General features: G+C 39.1%; 2 protein-coding genes across 2 annotated transcripts; one reads left to right on the forward strand and one right to left on the reverse strand.

The window, feature by feature from the left end:
- Positions 1 to 5306: 5306 nt before the first annotated feature.
- On the reverse strand, positions 5307 to 13655 carry LOC139721587 (ubiquitin-fold modifier 1-like). The gene is made up of 5 exons (XM_071632918.1): positions 13635 to 13655; positions 13484 to 13543; positions 10204 to 10261; positions 7970 to 8009; positions 5307 to 5728 (listed from the first exon to the last, which is right to left on the reverse strand). Exons 1-5 carry the CDS (start codon positions 13637 to 13639, stop codon positions 5625 to 5627), a joined length of 267 nt encoding a protein of 88 aa, XP_071489019.1. The 5' UTR covers positions 13640 to 13655; the 3' UTR covers positions 5307 to 5624.
- Positions 13656 to 16349: 2694 nt separating this feature from the next.
- On the forward strand, positions 16350 to 22860 carry LOC139721588 (nucleoside diphosphate kinase B-like). Its single transcript, XM_071632919.1, has 4 exons — positions 16350 to 16551; positions 19626 to 19727; positions 20768 to 20827; positions 22343 to 22860. Exons 1-4 carry the CDS (start codon positions 16372 to 16374, stop codon positions 22511 to 22513), a joined length of 513 nt encoding a protein of 170 aa, XP_071489020.1. The 5' UTR covers positions 16350 to 16371; the 3' UTR covers positions 22514 to 22860.
- The last annotated feature ends 3093 nt before the right edge of the window (positions 22861 to 25953 follow it).

Genomic DNA, 25953 nt, shown 5'->3' on the forward strand with positions numbered 1-25953 from the left:
GTGTTTGCGAAAGTCAGCAATGTTAGTGAACATGCTGACTTTTGAGTGAGACATGAAAACTTCCAAATTTATACCTGTAGTGAATGAACCTTCTCCCCCATTTCATGAAATCTTTACTTTCACCGTGAGTTACTTGTCATGTGAGGAGATCAGTAAACCTTTGTGAAATTTCAAGAAAAATTTTTTTTTCTTTCTTTCAAGGAATAATGGGAAGAGTCTTCAGCAAAAGATTAAGGTATCACTAAACTTTACCTTTGCCGAAGCATCACCCTTGCTTTCATATTGTGTAAATGATATCACAATGTGTAAGTAATACTGACTGACACTTTCCTACTTAGCTTAATTGAAAGGAGCCAATTTTGCAAATTGTGTAAGATTATGACTGCAAAGGTTATGTCCATCACGGCGTAAATATCACCATAGAGATTTTGACAGGGAATTTTATTTCATTGCGTTTCAACTTCTGCTAATACACAGGCATATCAACAGACTCCTAGCACTATTGAAATGTAATACCGGTACACATTTTTCCACAGAATTGTGTGTGATGCCAGGCAATGGCACAAAGAGAATGCTCTGATGACACTGAGTATGTGACACAGAATTGTGGAAAAGAGCTGCTTTGCCAATTCATTGCATATATTTGGAGGAGTGTTGTAAAATGAACTCTCTGAAACTGATTCAATACACACAAAATTGTTATATTATTCAGATGTGGGTTCATTACTCAATGTGGTTGTCATTTCAAGTCTGGAAAAGTTCAGCATGAGCCTCAATTTGGGCTTGAAAGAAAAAGTTACCCTGAGGCAGTGGCACTGTACATGTAATAATGCAAATGTTGAATGTAGTATGTAGTTTGGTGAAACTTCTGAGTAATGTTGGGCAAAGTTTGAGAAAATCGATTGCAGTCTCAGTGAGTTATCAACTGTGGCATTTGTGTGCATGTTTTAAAATATCCTTGTCATGTGGCAAACTGATTTCACCCTCATACATATACTATAAGTCATTTGCTATGGCAAACATTTGTATATCGAGATGAGGTTGGAAATGGTCTTTTGTGTATGACTCCAAAAATAAGATGATTTGGATGGAAACAGAGATTATTGATTGTCTGAAGGAAAATGAAGGATAGACAGTATACATGTACCGGTATCTGTGAAGAACATTGTTGATCTCAGTCAGAATTTCCCATCATTTTTCCTGTCTTTTTGGCAAAATTCATACAAGCAGTTTTGCTTTTAGTTTAATACAGTGCACTCCCGTTACAATGAACACGTTATAACGAAGTAAAACTTCTGGTCCCCAAATTATCGCCATTAAAGTCCATGTTACAAAATTTGCTTATAACGAACACGGTTATAACGAAATTTTCGTTATAACGAAGTCTTTTCCAAACACCACTGACAAAGAAAAACAAAAGAAATGTGCTCCGTTATAACGAACCGAGGATCGCTTTCGAAAATACGTAGCGGAACAAGCATTTATAGCTGCGTCACTGCATGGGCGTCACAATGCGTCACATCACTGTGTGTTCGCTTGGTGTGTCACGCGCAGTTTCGAGGGGAACTTGCGTTATTGTAATACAATAATCTGAAATTGAATAACTATTTGTTTTATTTTCAGTGTATGACGAGTATTCAACAAACAAAATATCATATATGCTTGGCTTCCTTGTTTTCGTTGTATATTGTATTTGTTTGGTTATAACGAAATTTCGTTATAACGAAAGAAAACTGCAGGTCCCGAGCATTTCGTTCTAACGGGAGTGCACTGTATGACTTTGAGGGAAATGAAAACGAGCATCTTTGTTGAATAAACATCACATTTGACGTAGAGGTCCGGTAAGTCTAGTTTGTTTTTAAACCCAATCGAAACCAGACACCCATCAAAATTCAGTCAGCAGCCACTGTATTGTATGGTCTCACGAAAATATTTTTGGGGTATTTTTCTTTGTGATAGATTTTTTTTTTTTGGTCATGTAACATGAAAAAAGAGATAGTTATGTGTATTGTACTTACAATAAACAATTTTCTGATTCAATGTCATTGTCTCAGTGCTGCTGTGATTGATTATCTAAGAATGCCAAGTTTAGTGTCTTAAGACTTGAATGTTATCAAAATTAATGTCTTTTACTTAAACTGCATGCCAGCAACTACATTTGTGAAACACATTCTGTGAAATTCAAACATAAAATACAATTGTAGTTGCACATTTATTTTATAATATCACATTTATTTTATAATATCATTTACACCTGCAACCCCCCCCCCCCCCACACACACACACACACACTCACACGGTAACCCAAAAGCACATATGCTAACTCTAGAGTGCAAAATCCAAAGGCCCAAGTGATAAATGAATGCACAGGAGAACCGGTATTAAATTTTAAGAATGTGAATGTTTGGGTGTATTTTATATCATTTTGATCTTGCATTTTCTGCTAAGAAGGGAAACCATTTTTTTTTTTTCACTGAACTAGAATATATTTACTTGCATGATTCACTGCACATGAAATAAGAATCCAAGAAATTGTTACATGGTGTTCTGCTTCTGGCATAAAATCATTTGTGCAGTGGCAAGACAATGGATTTGAATGATAAGAAATCTTTTGAGTGCCTCGAAAGCCCTATGACATAAATCCTAGATAGCATTCTTAATACACAATATGGTACCATAAGAACAGAAGATTTGCGCAATTTTGAATGCCCTGTATAGTCAACCTTGCTAAAGTAGACCTTGAACAAGTCAAATGTTCGTTTAAGTGGAAGATCTTTTCAAGTCCTTTATATATTCTTCTGGTTTTAATCCCTCATAAGTAGAATATTCTCTAAGTCGAAGCTCTTTCTTCAGTCCAAATAGATTCGGACTTTAAATAGGCAAGGTTGACTGTACATGTATTTGTTTCTGATGGCTACTGTCCCTTGAGGGGCAGTTGAAAGAGATAGGAGTTGACCTGACACAGAAAGTCGGCACGAGTGAACAGAAAGGTTGTGTGGTATAGATAATATTCTACCCAATTTTCTGTCTATGATATGCCTACAATATACACATAATGTAGCCTGACAGGCCTAGTGGGCAGCATGACTAAAGCTGAAATTTATTCTTCCGTCCCAATTGACTTGACTTGTGCGAGAGTTGATTGTATGTATTTACATGTATGTCAGTGTGGATAAGGCTGCGTTCACATAAAAGTATACGGTATTCGGTACACGGTATTCGCTATTCTTTATTCGCTATTCGCCGTCATCCGCACCATCAACTTCCCATCCCATGCAGTGACGATTTCTTCCTCCTACACAATCATCCCAGCAATCTTATCAACAATTTCTAAACTGCATCAGAATGTCAGTCTACATGCTTATTTTTGCTAAAGGGCAAATCCAGACCAAAACTGTCATTATTTCATAAACAAAAGATGGTATACGCTGTTCGAAGATCGAACAAGCGCGATTCCCACTATGCTATACTATTCTATGCTATTTGCCATTTTCGAACAGAGCCCTCTTATGTGACCCGGTGTTAGGAAATCCTATCGTTCGATTCAAGCTATTCGCGTGCCCTCGAAAACGCGCACTGTATACCCAAATAGTATACTTCTATGTGAACGCAGCCTAAGGGTCGTCGGATATCTAAAGTTACTTGCAGATGATACGCATACCCTGGCCTGACGTCTTTTACTACATACTGGCAGTAGCACATTGCTTTCTTCACTTTGCACCGTACAAGTTTACAATACATGTTGTACATGTAAAGTGTACCCCAATTTTGGGGGGAGAAAAATGAAGGGGGTTGTAAACCCCTACGGCACTTTTTTTTTCTTTTCTAAGATTGCATCAGGACAGTAAACCAAATACAATGTACACATGTAAGTGATGTACACAAGACAACTTTCAATGAATGGACAGTTACATTTTGTACACCAGAAACACCAACAACAATTTTTACAAAACCAGTTCAATTAGGGTTGTATGATAACAGAAATGCCTCTTTATGAAATTGCTGAAAATCTTGAATGGAATTAGCTACACATGGTCAACATCTGTCAACTACTAAGTGATCTCTGATTCTATATGCCTAGATTAAATACCATTTGTGTACCTTTAGCGCATTTTGGCTGCTTTCATCCTCGGCAATCAGAAGATATGTACATTGTATCAAATGAAAAAGGACAAAGAAATGTCATCAGCTACTGTACCTGGGTATTAACTATGTATCTTTCACAGACAACTGCTCACCCTTGAGTAAGTTTCATTAGATTTGGCAGATCTTTTCTTGAGCACACACTTCCTGCAGTTCACAGAGCATGTACAGTGCACTCCCGTTATTACGAACACAGTTATAACAAAATTCCGGTTACAACAAGGTAAAAATTAAGTCCGCAACATCCTCCTCTCCACGTTTTTTAAACAAAATTTTGATATAACAGACAAATTTTGATATAAGAAAAACAGCAAGCCCCAAGGACTTTGTTACAACAGGTTCGACTGTATAACAAAATCCTCTTAGACCAAGGTGATTTTACAGGCCCCAACTCCTTGCATTTCTTTGTGTTAACCATTGTATTGCAGTGAGAAAATACGATACAGGTAGTTGTCATGGTTTTTAGGTCTCGTAATATCAAGGTTCCCTGCTACCACTGTTAATATCCTGTTAATTGATTCCATTGTGCTTCGCTTACAACTGACAAAGCACTTTCATTAAAGATTGCATAAACATTAACAATTCTCTTAACTGATTTAATATTCATGTTTATGAATAATAAACAATGAATCACTCCAAGATCTGTACCAGGAGTGTTGTAAAATTCTTAGAATAATTCCTTTTCTTTTGAGTTGAGAGGACACCTTGAGGGTTAATATACTCTATTTAAAATCGGATCTTCATTCAATTAAAAGGTACGACAACATGACATGTGTGAAGTAATGATTACAAGAATAGCACAACTGGCATTCTAGCAGTCTAACTCCTCAAGGGCAGACACAATACGTACATGTATGGATGCGTGCATGTTCATCATCCATGGGCAGTCAAGCATACCATGTTCTTTTCTTTTTGCAAGTGTATATACACGCTTGTACTTGGGCTGGCCTCCAGACAAAAAAAAAAAGTCCAAGTACATAGTATAGCATGAATAATTTCTCTTTTCATTACCTTCTATTCCTTCAAAGTCTAAAAAATAAACATTAAAAAAAAATTAAATTATTTGAACCACAATAAAATGAATATTGGAAGTGCAGATTCAGCATTCTCCATAGAAAAAAAAAGAACAAGAAAAAACAAACAAACAAACACAGTGACTTCATTTAGCATGTGAGTATCTTGTATCACTGTATGCAACATGTGCCACTTCAATACTTGGAATGATGGCATCATTTGACACAACTGTTACTCCATTCACACTAATTACTCTCACACTCATATACATGTATTACGGACACTGAGGGCATGCAATAACTGATAAACAGGTTGTAACCATGACTATGTTTATTTTTGTTTTGTTTTTACAATGTATATATATCTATATGCATAATATGATAAAAATAAGAATAATATGACCTATTGTCAAGAGTCCTTGTCAGTTCAAAGTTAAACCGGCATGCTAGAATATTGCAGAACATCCATCATAGCTTTGTTCCAACTCTGTCCCTTGGTATAAGTCTCAGCTCTGATCCATGCTTGAGAAACACATTGCCTGCACTCTGCGCTGGATTGATTCCAATGCCATCTGAAACCATCAACGAAACACAATTTTAGAATGCGCACATTATCAGTTGAGAGTTGCTGAAATGTTTACTGAAATGGGATGGTACACTACATTGAGTAACCAGTAATTCAATTACGCTAGAAAGATTGATGTTTACAAACTGATGCACTTGCCAGAATATTCCAATTTCCTCCTTTGTTTTCTTTTCAAAGATTCAAAAAAGAAAGAAAGATGTGATTGAAAACATACAGGTCATTGACTATAGCTTATTGTAAATTGTGGTTGGACAAAATTAGCTCTGACACTTCATTGCTACTGAAAGACATGAAGCAAACAGGCTACCGGTAGTGTGTGTGTGTGTATGTGTGAATTTGTTGTTGTTGTTTTTTCTTGCTTAAAGGAGACCTCCGGATGATTGTAAGATTTTTACATTTGAACAACTATAAATTAGTTATACGGAGGACAAAGTTTCAGAATTTGTGATAATTGGGATGAAGAATAAGAATTTTTTCAAAATTTAGAACAAATTGCAATGAACAAGGATGATGACATGGCAGAGTCACCATAGGAATGTATGAGTTGGGGCTCAAGGAAGCAGAACAAAAGAAGAAGGCATGCATAGATTATACACAGGTGAACTCGCAAGCAAGCGGTATTGCAATGGAATTATACTGAGCACATTTCTGAAATATGTGAACCTCTTATGTCATCATCCTTGTTCAGTGTGATTTGTTTAAGGTTTTTCAAAGTATTGTTGTTCTGCTCAAGAACTACAATAAATTCCACAAATCTATACGTGGAGTTGTCGATTTATGTACTACATGATGTGAAATTATGAAAATCATCTGGAATGTCCCTTTAACCTATAATATCAGCTTCCTCCATGTTCTCCATAAACAACACTCATGAATGAGATATACTGTATACTATTCAAACAATTCTCCATCTCAACCAATACTACACCATCCCTTCAAGCACCGTATTACAAACCTAAATGCTTGAATAGTTAAGGCTTGAGAGTGCTAAGGGTGGGATTTCACGGAGCACGCAAACGATTTGCGAAGGACGCGAATGGCAAAATCAAGCATTCGTATTTTAGTCTGCAAAAGATCGCCAAACGAACGTGAGGGTTCGGAAGCGTTGTCAATTGTTGGCGAATGTCGTTTTTACTTCGGCGATGATTTCAAAAAAGTTTGAAATTTTTTGCGAACCTTTTCCGCACATTTGGTCGTGATTTGCTCGTGAATTGTTCTCGAAAGTGTCTTCAAAGCCTCGTCATATGCGCAAGACCTTCGCAAGACACGCACGATGTTCGCAAAATGTTCGTGAAACCCCAAACAGACTCCGAAACTTTTGGAGAATGTCTCGCGTATGTTACGCGAAATCTGCGAAGCTTTTCCGATCATTTTACGACGTAATCGCAAACTGTTCGCGTACCTTTTGAGACATTCTCGCGAACGTTTGGCGCACGTTTGGGGATGTATGACCTATACGTTTTCTACAAATAAAAATCGTACCATACATCCAAACATCAAACAATAACAGTAACAAAAGATATTAAAGACTACCAAAGAAAAAGACATGTTTGATATACACAAAAAAAATCGCAGAATACACTTAATATTAATCTAAAGTATGCAAAATTTCATTTGAACTGTATATAGAGATTATGTTTTTGGAGGAACTGCAAAAAAAGAATCGAATGCTTTACTAGTGGAGATAGGACCTAGGGGGAAAAAATGTAGGCAACCAGTCGATAGAAAAATGAGAGAAAAAGAAAGGAGAAATAGAGGAAAGGAAAAAAAATCAACTCAAGTCAGCTTCCACCTCTCCTTGGGTACATTTTATCCCATGATTATTGAAAATTTTACGTTGTTCACATTTGCGTCGCGTGTTCTTCGTGTAGGTAACATACTGTACTTGAACAATGATACACACGACATTCGCACATACGTCGTGGAAACTTCGCACAAATTGCGCAAGAATAGTTTTCGGCTTCTTTGTCGGAACGCATTCGGAGAAAAACTTTTCCGAATGTTGGATTTTGTCATTCGCGTCCTTCGCAAATCGTTCGCGTGCTCAGTGAAATCCCGCCCTTAGAGTCACATAACAGGATGTGAGCAGTAAAGATCTGCATGGAATTATGACTTGATGCCCTTAATCAAGCTGACATTCAGAAAAAAAAAAAACATAATCCCCTTCCCCCACAAAAATAGCACCCCCTTAGTACATGGCAAAGATGATTGGTTCTTAAAATCTTACCATTTGTGATGATCGCACTAGTGGCCGGAGGAACTCTGAACTGTTGAAAAGAAAGGAGAAATATGAAAAGTAGAAATATGCGGTAGTTCCATTCTTTTTTAAATGTAAAAGAGATGAGGGATACAAATGTACATGTTATTGTATATGCAGTTCATACTGCTGGCAACTGCAATACTTTTTTTTCCTGCCAAATAAACTCTGTGACACTCACTTTAGGAACTTGGACATTCTGTGTGCACACATTACATTGTAAGGTTTTGAATAATTCAGAATAGAGTCTTGCACATACACTAATCATCCTGATGAAGTGATTTATTTCATTTATTTCTGATTTATTTTATTCATTCCTGATGTGATTTATTTTATCTATTCCTAATGAAGTGATTTATTTTTAGAGGTGGGCTATAGAGGGTGACATTTTCAGAACATGCTCATCACACCTTAGTTTGATGACTTTTTGCCTACTGACACCATTTTTGAAAAAAAGAACGAAAAAAATGCAAAATCCGGGGTGCCCCGGCCGAAATCGTAAAAAATCCAAGATGGCCGCCGTTTCGGCTTTAAAAAGACATTTTTGGCCGTAACTTGGCTATTTGTTGGTCTATTGTGATGATTTTGGTGTTTAACCCTATGTTTTAGGGGTCAAAGAAATGGATTATCATGATAATTTTAGTGGAAAACCTAAGCTTCTACATGAAACTAACCTTTTACCCATATTTAGGGTTAAATTTCCTTCTCCTTTACCCCTACCCCAACCGCCATTTTTTGCCTTTTTTTTCCGCATTTTTTTCAAGTCATGTTAACTACCATACTTTTAATAACAAGTTCTAGCAATCCATTTTTTTTTCTACTGACAATACAGCAAGAAATATACAAATAACTTATGGTATACATGTACATGTATGTGTCATGCCAATACTGGTATGTGGCTGGTGCATTCAGAATGCATGGTAACTGTGGAACCAGTATGAAATACTGTATCTGCTTTATAGTGACCATTAACATTTTGGTCCTAAGACTTTTAACAATATAGATAAATAGATATAGAATAAATGTTCCTTCTCCTTTACCCCTACCCCAACCGCCATTTTTTGCACTTTTTTCCGTATTTTTTTCAAGTCATGTTAACTACTTCCATACTCTTAATAATAGTTCTAGCTATCAATATGGTGTTTTCTTGCAATACAGAAAGAAATACGAATAATTTACATTATACATGGTTTACATGTGTCATGCACTACAGGTGTGAATACCAAATGTTTATCAGCACTACAAAGCAGATACAGTATAAGCACTGGCTTCTGTTACAATGTACCATGCATCCTGAATGCACAAGCCACACTATATACCGACATGTGCATAACACATACATGTATGTAAACCATGTGTAAGCTATTTGTTATTCTTTATTATTCTATTTATTTATATTGTTAAAGGTCTTAGGACCAAAATTTAATGGACACTATAAAGCAGATACAGTATCTAATACTGGTTCCACAGTTACCATGCATTCTGAATGCACCAGCCACATACCAGTATTGGCATGACACATACATGTATACCGTAAGTTGTTTGTATATTTCTTGCTGTATTGTCAGTAGAAAAAAAAAATGGATTGCTAGAACTTGTTGTTAAAAGTATGGTAGTTAACATGACTTGAAAAAAATGCGGGAAAAAAAGGCAAAAAATGGCGGTTGGGTAAGGGATAAAGGAGAAGGAAATTTAACCCTAAATATGGGAAAAAGGTTAGTTTCATGTAGAAGCTTAGGTTTTCCACTAAAATTATCGTGATAATCCATTTCCTTGACCCCTAAAACATGGGGTTAGACACCAAAACCATCACAATAGACCGAAAAATCGCAGAGTTATAGCCAAAAATGTATGTTTAAAGCCAAAACGGCGGCCATCTTGGATTTTTTACGATTTAGGCCGGGGCACCCCGGATTTTGCATTTTTTTCGTTCTTTTTTTCAAAAATGGTGTCAGCAGGCAAAAAGTCATCAAACTAAGGTGTGATGAGCATGTTCTGAAAATATGACCTAAAATTGACCCTCTATAGCCCACCTCTATTATTTTGTTTATTTTTTTTCTCCTTTGTAATCTAAATTTTCTTTAAAGGAAAACAAGATATTAGTATAAATCATAGTAGGTATTAGGCGTAAATATTCACAACTGAATGACACATAACTCAAAATCAAAATAACAACAACACAATGATGTAATTTCTCCACTCACCTCTTCTGCTGCAAATTTGAGAACAGCAGTAAAAGGAGTAGCCTCCGGTACACTCAGTCTATCACAGCAAAGAGAGGAAAATAATGGTAGATTTATATTTAAACACACATACTACAAAAGCAGCACAAAAATTACACAAAACTCTGTTTAGTGAAGTAACAAATAACTTGATAACTACAAGCAACTACAATACATGCACTTTCAAAAGCCAAAGAAGAGGGAAGTACAGAGCACAAAATTTTTATCACAAAGACCCTGACCCTACAGACTAGAGCTAGTGATAGTGTGCACAGTGGACTCCTGTTATACAAAGTTCTCTGGACCTGGTTGTTGTTTTTTTTTTGTTATATCAAAATTTCACAACCAAACAAATAAACAATAAAAAACCCAAACGCGTGGCAGAGCAGGTATTACTATTAAATAATGTTATGGCCTGAATTTTTACTTCATTGTAACCGGGATGTTGTTAAAATCCTGTTCATTATAATGGAAGTGCTTTGTAACCACAAAATAAATGTACTAAAGAAGAGGTTTAGAAAAATAATGTAATTGTAAATCTTTATTTTGTTCCACCTTAATACTTTTTAATATTAAAATAATCGGCATCAGCACCGTGCACCCGTACCAAGGTATGAACGTGCGCAAAAATACATTGGTTTCTACACAAAGCAGGCCATCAAATTTTGGATAGCGTTGTTGTCGAATCATGGGCTGGTGGCTTGTGTGTACAGACTCTCTTAATAAGAATTTGAATTATCATTCATGAACAATCATTTTAATGACTTTTTATAATGTGCTTTTTCATGCTTTCTTTAATACTCCAGGCATAAATTCTGCAAACAACCCATGCCCACTCAAATTATGCAGCTTTTGTGGTGATCATGCACATTAACTATTGTATGACAATGTTTTCATTATCGTGAAATAGGTCCACACTTCATTCACCGCCATTCATTTCGTCATATGATATAGCTGGGGCATGCCTAGACAGAAAGATCCGTCTGTCCGGAGGACTCTTTTTATATTTTGCCATTAACGCTGTCCTCCGTATACAGACTGAAGGTTGCAGTACCCATTGCTGTGTGGATGTTCTTAACCACTGTCTCTATGGAAAATTGGGTGAGGTACCTCACCCTTCTCGATTGCGTCTAATTCACGGCCCTAGGTCGGCAAATTTAAGCTTGTATAGTGAAATTTGCTTTTTAAGAATACATTACACTCACCAGATTAATGAATAATCCAACATTTTAGTAGAATTTTCAACGTAAAACACAGCCTGTCGCGTCGTCACGTTCAAACTGCAGAAACATACACTATGAATCTATTAGCCAATCACATGCGAGGTAGTTTCTACGTGTTTGTTTTACTAAAACACGTACCTCGCATGTGATTGGTTTACAGATTCAAAATGGCGACTTACAGCTTGCGAACGGCGATGTTGCGATATCGATAAAATTTCTGCGTTATAACCGAGTTTATGTGAGTATTTCGATTGCACAATGTGAGAAATTTATCCCAAATATTGCTGCATAATGTGTCATGTCATGTCAAACTTGTTTGAATGTAAAAAAGCAGTCTGAAATTTGGTTTATCGTAACGTTTGATCTGTGCGCGACTGCTCCACACAGGAGCCGCAATCATTGACTTCGGTCTGTATATGGAGGGGATCCGTGAAGCCAGACGCAATCTCCGCGGAACATTCCCCGACGGACAGATACAGACCGATCTTTCGGTCAAGGGCATGCCATGGGCCCATATCAGTCCGGGAAACCCGCTCATGAGGACCGCCCCCGCGTACGAGGATGGTCCCTCCTCACGAGGACCTCCCCCCGCCTCATGAGGCCCCCCGGGGAACGCCTCATGAGGCCCCCCATTCACTTCTTATTCATCTCACATCTGACGTATAAATTGTCGCAACTTTGCACGGTGATTTTTTGTTACACACACATGTCCACTATCCATGATGAAAAGAAGAAAAAATCCTGTCTGTTTTTTTTTTCAAAAATCGAGTTTTAATCAACCGATGCAGAGCGCCCATCAAAACACGGGCGCCAGCGCGTTCGCACAATGCAAGACTGCCGCACCTAGCGGCCTGATCCGACTAAATATTTTCGATGCTTTTTTCTGCGGCTCTCACCTCTCCGCGCACGAATCAGCCTCGTGAAGCTGAAGTCTGACATCTTTTTACACAAATAATCACTTTGTAGGTATGACGAGTTCACTTTCTTTGTCAATTCCGCCCACGATTCCGCCGCCCGCTTACCGTTTGGGCGCTTTCTCTGGAATCATCCCGCGACGCGACGTACGTCGCATCACATCACGCATCCAACACATACCATTCTGGTATGTGCTGGATGCGTGATGTGATGCGACGTACGTCGCGTCGCGGGATGATTCCAGAAAAAGCGCCCAAACGGCGGAATCGTGGGCGGAATTGACGAAGAAAGTGAACTCGTCATACCTACAAAGTGATTATTTTGCTAACAAACTGGAGTATGTCATGTACCCACCTACTCTATCAGTGTGGAATAGTAATTTGGAATATATGGACAAGATCAGGTTAGTACTGATTTAATTTTTCTCGTTACGAATTTGTGTAAAAAGATGTCAGACTTCAGCTTCACGAGGCTGATTCGTGCGCGGAGAGGTGAGAGCCGCAGAAAAAAGCATCGAAAATATTTAGTCGGATCAGGCCGCTAGGTGCGGCAGTCTTGCATTGTGCGAACGCGCTGGCGCCCGTGTTTTGATGGGCGCTCTGCATCGGTTGATTAAAACTCGATTTTTGAAAAAAAAACCAGACAGGATTTTTTCTTCTTTTCATCATGGATAGTGGACATGTGTGTGTAACAAAAAATCACCGTGCAAAGTTGCGGCAATTTATACGTCAGATGTGAGATGAATAAGAAGTGAATGGGGGGCCTCATGAGGCATTCCCCGGGGGGCCTCATGAGGCGGGGGGAGGTCCTCATGAGGAGGGACCATCCTCGTACGTACGCGGGGGAGGTCCTCATGAGCGGGTTTCCCGGACTGATATTGATAGATATGGGGACAAGCTTCTTTCAACCTCCATTCTGCCATCCCATTTTTTGCACAGTCGGTGTTACACGTCCATTAACATTATTTATTTGAATCCTGATTCCTGGCCTGGCCACTGCACTACACATCATCCAGCCATGCACGCATCCACATGCCACAGCACAGGGTCAAGAAACCAAATCAGCAACATAATAATCAATGTGTGGGACCACATTGTGTAGAGAACATATGTTTATCTACTCACACTTTGAACGGTAATTTCGGATCCGACGTTAAGGTGATCTTGAATGTTACTTTGTTAGACCTGGATAAAAGAATAGAAAAGAATAACGTTGTACAAACATGCAAATATCCGAGGTAAAGTGTATATTCAGGATAATACGACAACAACTCACGCCATGTTGCAGTTCTCCACTTCGCCGTTGGCACTACTTTATGCAGGGAATGCATAGCGCATGAAGATGCAAGAGAATACATGTACCATGGAGCTACAGCTCCATGCATGTACTGCAGTATTGCCCTGCCTGTGTGTAAGTGATAGGCGGGCGGTGCGGTGAGGTGTACGTCAGCACACGTGTGCGTTTATCTCTGGCAATTCACCTGCCCCACCCCCACTACCACCGCACCCCACCTGCACCCCCATCATCACAACCCACCTCCACCACCCCCGGCCTACCCACCCCGTATACGGTATGTACCCCTCGACCGTCTTCGACGCCCTCGCCTCCAGCTCAGCATCCACATCTTTAAAGAAAAAAGAAAAAAAAAAGAAAAGAAATGGGATCTCCTTACCATGATGAGGAGGGGCTATGACGGCGCGCCGGCCCCACTTTAAAAAAAGAAGAAGGGGGGGGGGGGGGGCGAGGGGGCACTTCCAGGTTTCATGATCTAACAAGCAAGCAGCAAAAATAAATAAATAAATAAATGAAAGGTCTTCAGCACTAAAACAAAGCCTTACCACGCTCACACTTTTATATCTGATGACATAAATGGTACCCTGTGGTACCAAATGAAAATGAGCCATTTTGTTGAATTATTATTGGTTGCACCCTGGGTTGCCAAAAAAGTGGGAAATTATTTTGGTGCTGGAGTTCTTTCTAGTTCCGCTTATGCACTTTTGCACTAAAAAAAAAAAAAAAAAAAAAAAAAAAAAAAAAAAGAGAGAGAGGGGCCAAACTGATGATACCCTAGGCTAGCTAAGTAAATGTGCAAAAAAAAAAAAAAAAAAAAAGTGTGGGGGGGGGGGGGAGATTTGGCCCCCCGATTCCGCCGGCCATGTATGATTACTGCAGGCCCTAACAAGCGGGTGCGTCGGGTTCGTATAGGCACCCCAAAAATGTGCACAGTTCCAGTTTTTTGCAACGTGCTAAAGAATGTATAGGCCTAATGATAGCCCAATCACCCCACCCACTAGTCCATTGGGTAACTTTACTTTATTATTATTATTGTTTAGTTAGGCCTATTCATTGTGTTCTGTATTCTACACCTCACACAATTTTACATTCCATTTGATTTCATTGAAATAGAACTTCCACACAAAACAGGACAGTCAATTTGTGATAAAAATAAACAAATAAAAGCAAATAAATGTTATAATTTGAAGAAACTATAGGAGCCTACTAAAAAGCACAAGCAGAATGTATTGTCTGCATTTATTATTCAAGAGTTTAGAACAATGTATCACTGATAAAAAATGTGTAACTTGAGAGATGAATGAAACGCCTTTGTAAGTACATAGGTCCCTATACTCCGTACTGTATAAATATAAATGCACGCATATTTTATCTATCGCGACCCGACCACAAAAGCACATGACATCAATACCCAATATCCTTCTGTCAGGATTTTTTTTTTAATGACATACAAATGCATGTCAAGTTGTGTTGATTTATGATACCCTCAACACCAATTTTGCAGTGAAACAAATATCTAGAAACACTTAATCCATATATTTTTGAATAATTTTTCTTATATTTTTCTTAAGATTACTTGCATACGCCCCCCCCAAAAAAAAAAAACAAAAACAAACAACAACACACACACACACACGCACACCTTGCAAACCAAGATTCTGGTCGTGACATCATTTGTCAATCATTGCTGAAGTACTGCTGCTGTTGTACTGACAAAAGACATTGTCCTGAATGCACCTTCCCCTCAGCATAACTTGCATGTTTCTGTGATATTTAGTGTGACTAACAAAAGACATGGCGAGGAAACATGCACTATGCTCGTTCTCTGGGAGGGTGTATTCATAATCATAGTACTAAGTAGTAGGCCTACTTTAGCAATGATTGACAGATGAGACCACAACCAGAATTTAATCTAACATCACATCGCATCCTGGTCGCTGCTGAAGAATGCGATGACTAACCTGTTTGGTGTCTTGCTTCTAAAACATGCGCTTAATTTCCTCGCCAGTTAGGTTTTAATCTCATATATATACATACATATATATATATATATATATATATATATATATATATATATATATATACATATATTGTAGGCATATCCAAGTGATCGGAAGAAAAATATTTAAAGATATATGGACTGCTTCTAGTATTCGTTTCATCGCAAAAGTGATGTTGAAGGTATTATGAATCAATACAAATTAACATTCTTTCATTTTTTTTTTAATACTTTTAATGCTCTCGATCCTCCTGACATTGTTTTCCCTTACTTTTGGGACCACATCGCTGAATTTCAATTCTAGATTGTAAAAAGCTTCCTCATGTGACCCCGTGAGTAGCTCCCCCTTTGTTACCCCCACCCCACACCCCCACCCCACGGTGAGATGTATAGAGGTGTCTGGCTGCCAGTGTACACGTGGTACGAAAATTAGTGTGTGTTTGCTCCGCGTGGGTGAACGTGATTGTGCGCTCGTCATTGTGCGACTTTTCCGTAGCTAGCTCGTCCGCTCCGCGTATGCGCATCAATATGCACATGGCACACACCTTTACTGCACAGATAATGCACGAAAATTTCAACTCACAGTGCTTTGCTTTGTACTTGGTGTGTGTGCCGCGCCGGTAAATGAATAGGCTTATGTGAACAGTTACACACTGTCCGTAGAGCTAAATAGAGGTCAGCGTAAAGTCTCTCTTGCAACTAACGCTTCGTGTATCCCACATGGTCTGCACTCTGCTCTCTGTATTTTCTGCATTTTCTGCATTGATAAACGACACAATGGCGGCAGAGCGTACTTTCATCATGGTAAAGCCTGATGGAGTCCAGAGGGGACTCATCGCAGATATCGTCAAGCGTTTTGAACAGCGCGGATATAAGATGGTTGCTGCAAAATTCATGAAGGTAAATAAATTAGCAATCCTAATTTGGTACATCCGTATCCGTTCACCATGATGTTCATCACATGCAATGTTCACATGTTAGAAATAATGGTCTTGAATACTAACGCGATAACGTTAGAGTCTGGCTAGTTAGCTTGTAGAAGTAAATTAAATTTAATCCCTTTTACAGCTCATTCAATTCCGAGTAAAGAGTGTCTATACCAGTATTTGAATTTACTAAGTAAAAGATCTAGATCTATATAGATCTAGGCCTACCTATTTATGCGATGATGACGCACGCCCACCCAGTAAAGTTGAAGATTGTCATTGACATTTAACAGTTACAGTGTATGCCCATTTTTCTTCTTCTTTTTTTGACTTCCTCCAGTCCTTGAGAACTGCGTTAGATTCGCAGAAATTTAGTAAAACACTGATTGTCTACTAATGTGGTCATCAGATCATGACATAGACACTAGGTCAAGCCGGAGACAAGAGACAAGAATCAACACAATAATTAAATAGAGCAGGAGAAATGAGGAAGACGAGATGAAGCAACAGATCAAGCAGCAGGTATGAAGAGGTTATAATGTCATGATAGTCATGAGCAATGAGCGGATCACATGCAATACAGCCAGGAAGCAAAGGAACTTGATGTGGAGAATTGAAGATTCTTCCCGGGAAATATTGGGGTCACTTGTTCCGGTGAGTATGACTCAGGCTGGCAGCTGTGAGTGTGGCTTGCTTATCTTGGGGTGTCCGGGAGAGCAATTTCCGTAATCTTTCTGGTAGGTGTGCGAGTTATATCTCCCTCTCCCGTGTACAACACGCATTCCCCAAGGAGATGTGTGATGGTCTCATCTTTGGGCATCTGACAGGGGCATCTAACGTTAGTAATCTGTAGCTTCCCAACCAAAGTTAGATGGATGTTACTTACTACTTAGTGGGATAGACTCCACAAAGCAGCTGACACTTAACTGGTACTGCCTGTTGAAGCGAATGCAAGTCGAGTCTGGCGGGGAGGAGGGTACCTGGTAGTAAGTTCTAGTAACCTGAGAGGGGTCCAAGGAACTGAGAAGGTAAAGTGTGGACTAAGTGGCCATTGCCTCTTTGGATTTGTCTTCTCTGTGACCCATGACTGCTGCACTAGTGATCCTCTTCCACTGCTGGAAAGTGGTGGGCATGTTCATGACATCTTCTAAGGGTGGAAGATTGTACTGCTGAAGAAGGGTCTTGAAGGCTTTGGTTGTTTTGGAGCCCGGGTGATGGCACAGTATACACGTGCTGAAACAAACGGTACTCGACCCTGTTGGGTGTTAGTGTAATCAACTTCCCGAGCAGCCTGAGCCGGAGTATGGCTATCTTGTCTGAAACATTGGGAAGCCTGGTCAATATGTGCACAGATTCGTTGGCTGTGGATCGAGGAAGTCCTAGCAGGGTTTTGAACAAGGTCTCCTGGGCCTTGTCTAGGTGATTCATAGATTGCCTTTGCGAGGTACGTTACCTCAGTTCCGTAGGTCATACGCGGTAGGCAGAAGCACTCCCACAGGGATGGTATGACTGTTGGTGTGAGTCCCATGCGGAAGGTGCCTAGTCCTGTAAGTGCGTACAGAGCCTTGTTGGCAGTAGAGATCATCTTCGGACTTTGGTCATGGTTACCAAGTAGAACGGATAATACCAATACCTGTGGTATGCTATCTGATCCAAACTGCCACAGGTGTGTTATCTGAGGACCTGGACCAGTGACGGTGACGGCACTCTTGGCAGCATTGATAGTGTATCTCCACTTAGTGGAGTATTCATACACTATCTGGAGCATGCTGTTCAGCTCATTTGCTGACGTTGCAACAAGAGCAACATCATCTGCCAGAACATTCATTGTGAAAGATCAGCTGTGGGGTGGGGTATGTGTGCAGGGCAGGTAGGCCCGGCCTCTCTGCTCTAACACATAACGTTAGAGCCTACTAACGACTGGATTGTGATACTGATCAATTCTACCAGCCGAGATATACGAGAGTTACGTTTGGGTAACAATATGTTAATAATATATAATAGAATAATATTAAAAAGTGTGTGAAACTCAGAGGTGCAAGTAAAAGTAATTTAAGGCTGGTCAGTTCAAGTGAGTTTACACTACAGCCTGGTACAGGATACATTTACATCATACAAATTCATACACCAGGAACCAAATTCCGGCAGGCAGCTAGTACGAGCTACTTCTTAAAGCTGGGAAGGCAGTTGAATGAAACTTATGAAAGATCGGTCTGTAGGACTCAAGAGTAAAATAGTTTCTACCCAATATGTGGCAGGGTGCCTACATGTAAATTTAAATTTATTTCTGGCAGGGACACTTTTATTAATAATAAAACAGCTATTAAATGAACATCATGTGTGCTTAGTCCCACTTTAAAACACAAGCAGGAGTTTTCGGTCTACTCGCAAGTGTTATGGGCAGTGACACCTGATTGGGCCTCTTCATCAAAAAATAAAATGGCCCTTTCCGCAAATAAGCGCTCTGTACGAAGCCTGCTGCAAACAAGCTATTTTACTCTTCCCGGTCGTTGAGATTTGTTGCGCAGAGATTACGCCGACTTACAGAATCCCCTCCTACCTGTGGCTTCAAGGGCCAGAAAAGTTTTAAAAAAAGAAATGATGAAAGACTCCTCTGGATAGACAGGTTTTTTTGTCTAATGACCGGTGACCCCCTTGCTACAAAATGTGTGACCCCCTGTAACTAATAGCTCATGACTGCCGATGTATGCTTTCTCAACAGAGTCTCTGAATATACATTGTAACACAGTATGGTACGGTTCGATTTGGTTCAGTTCACTTTGGTTCACCTTTGAGCGCTTGAACGCACACTTTTTCATAGATCTGTAGATGTAGACCATTTATGCAAATCTGCTGAGATAATGTCATTTAACGCCTACTCAAGTTCTCTGATTAAAAAACAAAACAAAACAAAGATCTGTGGTAATCCTTGGTAAATGATAAAGCAACAACTTTCTAGCCTTCCCTAACCACCCACCCTCCCCACCCCCCCCAAAAAAAAAAGAGACAAAAAAAAAATGAAAATTTTCCATGTTCCACTCATAACAGGCAGAGGAGGCTCTCTTGAACCAACACTATGGAGATCTGAAGGAAAAGCCATTCTTCCCTGGTCTTATCAAGTTCATCTCCAGTGGACCAGTCTTTGCCATGGTAAGCCAAACTCAATCACCAGAAAGAAAGTAGTCATATTGTCTTGCTTTCATTTTTTTTTCTTTTATTATCTTCGTCTATTGTATTCCCCAGGATTTTGAAGGAAACAAAACCCAAAGAGAAATTTGGATCAAGTGAAAGCAGCAACATTAGTACTTTAATGAACACATCAGGGAAAGTTTGAGAAAAATTTGACAATCGATGCAAAACTTATGAATTTTAAAAGTTTTGGTGTTGGAACCACTGGATAAGAAGACTACATGAGTTTATTACATGTGTGGACAACAATATAAAGAAAAAATATAGAGAAAATTCAACATGATTTCACTTTCTTAGCGTAATGAAAGACCACTTCACTACTACTCAACTTCACTTCACTAGTACTACCCTTAACAAATGTCAGTACAAAGAATCAAATTGATGGAGTGTAATTTTCATGAAAAAATGAATTTGTGTGGAATTCTCTTGAACTCTTAATAGTCTCCTTATGAGTCATGCTATTCCGTCATTACAATACCAAAACCGTAAAGATTAATATATTTTGCATTGATAGTCCGATTTTCGAAACACTCACTGATGTGTCTACTAATACTGCTGCTTACACTCAATTCACATTGCTCTTTGGGTTTTGATTTCCTTTAATAAAACCTGTTCAGTATTTCATTACTTAATTTGTTATTTTTTTTTTTTTTTTAGTTTGAAGGACTATTAATTAACTCGTAGGGCCCAATGTTAAGTTTTTATGGCGCATTTCGATTATGGTTCATAACTTTTAATCCCTTTGTCCGTTTGCTTGGATGGTAAATGTCCCTTAGGGAGTTGGAGGTCACCACAAGGTTGAAGGTCATAGGCGGGTCAATGAAAATCTGGGAGTTAGAAAAACATTAATTTCTTCTACGCAAGTGGGCAAGACACAATTTGGCACTTGCCTTGTCAGGGTTAAATCAGTTACTTAGCAGATTTTCGGCACAATGACGTGTGTGTTTCATTGAACGTAAACAAGTAACATGTTGTTATTGACATTCTTTTGTACCTTCTAGGTGTGGGAAGGAAAGGATGTCGTGAAGCAGGGACGTGCAATGCTTGGCGAGACTGATCCGGTGAGTGTTTTGGCAGGCACCTGCTTGCTGCCTTTTAGTTTGGAGTTTATATTGCCCTGCTGGATACACCTCTGATTTTATCCCTTGACAGGACATGTTCCCTGGTGGTGTGTAAACAGCTCATTTTTACTACCGATTATACTAGCATCAAGCCATCCACTATTTTAGCTATGCTTGGAGTCCAGTCTTGTGTCTCCCTTATGTCCTGTGTTAATCTTATTAAGAGTTCAAGGTAAAAGTGTAAGGGGTATAATATGACAAACATTTGTACCTATAAAGTCTCCCCCAACCCCCACCCCATGGCCCGCTTCATGCATGCTTACCCGTCCAGCAATCATTTTCTCATACCTCCCAGGAAACAACAACAACAACTATGAATTAATAATAAACAGTTAATAGGAGCCTGTAAATGCTGAACTAATGGTGCAAGTAACATTTATGGTCAACCTTGTCCCCACTCTTTTTTTTTTCTATTTGTTGGCAGAGGATACCTACATGTACATGGCTGTATTTTACTATACATCTGGAATATCTCGTATTGCATTGTATACATAACATGTATAATCTGAAGAGGTGTCTAAAAATTGTGCCATCAACTATTAAGTCATGTCAACCATACATCTCATTCTAGACTCATTCACTTTAACCCACATTTGGGCAAAAAATGCTCAAAATGATGTCTTTCATGCCTATCTTCCTTCAAGAATAGATAGGAAAGTACAATTGTATTTTATACAGTAATGTTATATATTTTGTGAGGTTGTTATTTTTGCAAATTTTGCAAGTCGGGTGCTATAATTAGTAAATTTTACAAGATGCAAAATTTTCAACTCTGGAGTCTGGACATGAATGGGATGTGCATGCGTACAGTACATTTCACCATTTTGAAGAAAAATTCGAAAAAAAACTTGCTAAAATCCCCAACAACTTGGATGCAAGTCCCGGTTAATCCCAGGTACCCAGGGGTCAGGACTGTAGTTGACAAATCATGTGTATTGTATAGCATACAATCTATCAATTTATCTGCATAGGTCATATGTGTGTAGGAGAAGGTGACTTATTCTTTGGCTATGGTGAGCAGATGCTTCCCCTCCATTGTGGAATACATAGAAAGGCACTTAGTGACTACAAATACACTGAATATTCAATGACAAAAAGATTAAAGTTGGTGTAAATGTGAGTTTACAAAATAATACACATGCAAAATTTCTACAACCATATTAAACACTGTCTGAATTCTTACATATGATGGAGGCATGCTAAAAAGACAAGTTTCACACCCACATGTGGGGCTTAGTGTGGTAGAAACGTCTGTGGTCTTACATGTGTGTACACTGTATTCATGAAGTAACCTATGGATCTGTTTTAATGCGATATTATTTTTATACAAAAAATGTGGCTCACCTGTACTTGAAATGAATTCTGAATTATGGGAAGCAAATTTGAGTTGGTACTTACAGTTTTCTTGAGCATCTCTTGTTACATTTGGTGATCACTTTTTTGTTATTTGCACAGCTCAAGTCTAAACCAGGCTCCATCCGTGGGGATTATTCCATCGATCTGGGCCGTAACATCTGCCACGGCTCAGACAGTGTCGAAACAGCCAAGAAGGAGATCGCTCTGTGGTTCAAGCCGGAGGAGGTCTTGGACTGGACGCTCCCTACTTACGGCAGTATATATGAATAGAGCTGGCCTCTCTAGAGAGCCTCAATCTCAGAACGATTCCATATCAACATTGCCCTACACTGGAACCCGTTAACACTCAGTGAAAAACAGAGGAATTGGGTATTTTGTTTGTAATCCTTTATACACCGCACAAAACCCAAGACTTGACACAATCTCAAAACGTGGGACATAAAACTTGGTGTGCCATTGTGATTCTGTTCATCCATGTGTACAATGTATCACTGCATATGACAAATATAAGACACACACACACACATGGACATTTATATGTATTTTTGTGGTAAATTTATGGCAGTAGATACTTGGAAGAGTTGTGAATATTTCATGCTCTAGGTGTACAGTGGCAGACTGAAGTCACTTTGCACAAAGGCATTGATGATGTGTGCCCATCTGCTTTAACACATCTCATGGCACAGTGATGCGCATGAAGCAAAATCTCTCAGTTTCTCAGTGCATGGATGATGGTTCACCGATCATATGCTCGTTTGCAAAATTAAGTGTGCCATATAAAGTGGTCTACAAATGGGTAGAAAGCAAATATACATGCAACAACGTCTGTAATGGCAAAGTATCTTATGATCCCAAAGTATGTTATCTAGGAAAAAAAGTTCAGATTGCAGATTGTCCATACATCTTGGAATGTTAGGTGTCTCTAGTCTATTTACAAAACATTTCTCTTTTCTTGTGTTTGTCAGTGCCGTGCACATCTTAGATGTGAATACGCTGAAGTTGGTAAACCTCTTCGTGTCCACCAATCATGTCTCGTTGATTTATTTGTATGTTTCAGGGAGAGATTTATGTCTTACTATTGATATGCACTGTATCGTGCCTAAACTGTCAAACAGAAATTAATTTCAAAGGAATTGTTTTATTTCCAAAAGTGCTCGTAGGTAGCCTGTTGGCAAAGGTTTCGACCCGTTTGGTCTACTTAAATGCTTGTACAATCTTAAGTCAGTTGCTGTAAGTGAAAAACGAAAAGGAAAAAAAGGTAAAACCTGCTAATTAATATGTAGTTGAATGTGTAACCTGTATGAATTTGAATCAAGTTTAACATTAAAATACCACAATCAATCTGTATGCCTGCTGGAACAGTAGATTGTGTTTTGTTTAGCTCTGTGGTATGTGTGCACTGAATCTGCAGAGAGAGAGAGAGAGGGGAGACATTAAACTGACTACCATGTGAAACATACATTCAGTGTACAAAACAGTATACAGTCGACCTTGTTTAAGTCAACCTCACATAAGTCAATCGCCGAAGTTGAAGGCCTTGTCAAGTCCTCTTCGCTTTAAATTCTATTGATTTCAATCCCTCACAAGTCAAAATTTTCTCTTAAGTTGAAGATCCATTTCTTTAGTCGAAATAGATTTGACATAGGCAAGGTTGACTGCATTTTGAGGAAGAGAGGTTTGCAGTAATGCTACATATGGTCCTTAAAGGGAAAAGATACCAAGTGGTAAGTACATCAGGTCGTCTCAAATCATCTCGAAAACCATGCCCATGACTGTAATTATGTTAGAGGTATTGTAAGATAACTCTCCTGAAAATTTTGAAAGGACTGGCGAAAGAAGACCCTAGAAAAAGGAGAGTGGAGGAGGGAAGTGACCAGGAAGAGTTTAAGGAAGACATCTTGGCAACAATTTTCCAACTTTTTCATCTCCTTTCCGTATATCTTTCTCCTCCCAATGGCCACTGAACCCTTTCAAACACAATTCTCACTTTGTTCTTCCATACTACATGTACTTAACTCTCCATGTTTCCTATTCTCCCGTCTCCACTAGACTGCCCCTAAACTGTCACTAAGATCTCTTCCTTGGTCGCTTCCCTCCTCCACTCTCCTCTTTCTGCGGTTTTCTTCCGCCAGTCCTGTCAAGGACCACATACATGTAGCATTACTGCAAACCTCTCTTCCTCAAAATGCACAGTCAACCTTGCCTATGTCAAATCTATTTGAACTAGAAAAAAGAAATAGCTTCAACTTAAGAATATTCCTTATTTCTTTTTTATTCGATTTTGTCAATTTATTAAGGAGCATTCTGTAGGAAATACATGTATAATACATGTACAAAGCTGACCGTTCTGCACTAATGATCAACAGATAAAAACAGCAAACTGTACTGTGGGTAACAAAGAAGCTTTATTGAGCTGGGCAGTTCCTCCTCAGGTAGTGACATCTATTCTTGTATGACTTCTCACAATAATATCAAACATGCAGTGTATGGCTTTTGAATACAGAAGCCCCATGATAAAGAATAGGCCTATGACCCACACAAACATGTCGTTTACTATGTGTACATGTACATGCTTCATACATGTTGTACCATGAATTTCATCAAGGTAGTGAAAAGACACAACACAGTACACTCATTTATCCTTAGATGACTGGGAAATGCAAATACCGGAAAGTTCAAGATGTTCTTTCATTTCTTACTGTAGCATCTAAATGTGATTTGTGGGGGTATTGACACACACTACTCTACAGCCAAACGTCTTGGCTCAAACTTGGTTGAAATTCCAATATACAACTAACAGTAAGAGAGAGACAATATATAGATGATGACTGGCGGGGAAGGGAACATACCGAATATTCCACCCGAAGGGTTTGAAATGCTATTGAGGGAGGTTACAAGTCCCGAGACGAAGTCGAGGGACTTATAGCCTCCCGAAATAGCATTTCAAACCCCGAGGGTGGAACGTTTGGTACATGTTCCCGACAACAAAAGTCATCATCTGTTATATTATATGGGTTAGTCAAATACGTCAACGTCAACCACCAACGATCGTAGAGATTCAGTGTACGAACTTTGCAGCCATGGCCGCCATGTACCAGCATTGCATGCATGTGCAGCTAGCACTACGCACTACATAGCTCGCTCGCGCAGAGCCAAATTCACTGTGAGCGCGCGGTCCTAGGCCTTCTGTCATTTGTTACGTGGAAATGTTTTCCCATGGGAGAACATTACCAAGAATGTTCGCCCATGGAAGAACATAACGAATGTACCTCCATCACTCGACTCTGTTTAGCCAGTCACTAACCGGTATTTGACTGTCCCATTTAATATTACACTTTGTATTTGTAAAATGCAGTGTTTTGTGTTTTGTATGTTTCTGCTCTACAAGAGAGAATTCTTTTATGTTGATACTATACTTTTACAAGCTGAGCTGTAGCAGAGAGGGAGAGACAAGATGGTGGCAATATGAAGTTAAAACATGTTTCATACAATACATGGGGCTACAGTCTAGAGGATACATGTACAAGCAAATGTATTATAAACTGACATGAAAGTATGGTAAAGAACAGAACATTTCTATTATTTATATATGTGGATCACTCTCACTACCAGGCCCCAACACACGATCAATTCGGAATGTTTGTTCATGTTCTAGAAAATGATCACACCTGAATGATTATTTAACTTTGTACAGTGTGACATGTTCATAA

Source organism: Diadema antillarum, unplaced genomic scaffold, assembly GCF_040938485.1.
Source record: "Diadema antillarum isolate AM-2024a unplaced genomic scaffold, OU_Dant_1.0 scf00000146, whole genome shotgun sequence".
Lineage (NCBI taxonomy): Eukaryota > Metazoa > Echinodermata > Echinoidea > Diadematoida > Diadematidae > Diadema > Diadema antillarum.

Bases quoted from the DNA above. Each gene is read 5' to 3' on its own strand.
- LOC139721587 (XM_071632918.1), bottom strand. The intron at 8,010-10,203 runs GTGAGTGGAGAA...TCTTTTCAACAG, and splicing joins TCAAATTTGCAGCAGAAGAG to TTCAGAGTTCCTCCGGCCAC. The intron at 5,729-7,969 runs GTAAGATTTTAA...TGATGGTTTCAG, and splicing joins TAGTGCGATCATCACAAATG to ATGGCATTGGAATCAATCCA.
- LOC139721588 (XM_071632919.1), top strand. From the start codon at position 16,372: ATGGTCTGCACTCTGCTCTCTGTATTTTCTGCATTTTCTGCATTGATA. The intron at 16,552-19,625 runs GTAAATAAATTA...CACTCATAACAG, and splicing joins TTGCTGCAAAATTCATGAAG to GCAGAGGAGGCTCTCTTGAA. The intron at 19,728-20,767 runs GTAAGCCAAACT...TGTACCTTCTAG, and splicing joins GTGGACCAGTCTTTGCCATG to GTGTGGGAAGGAAAGGATGT.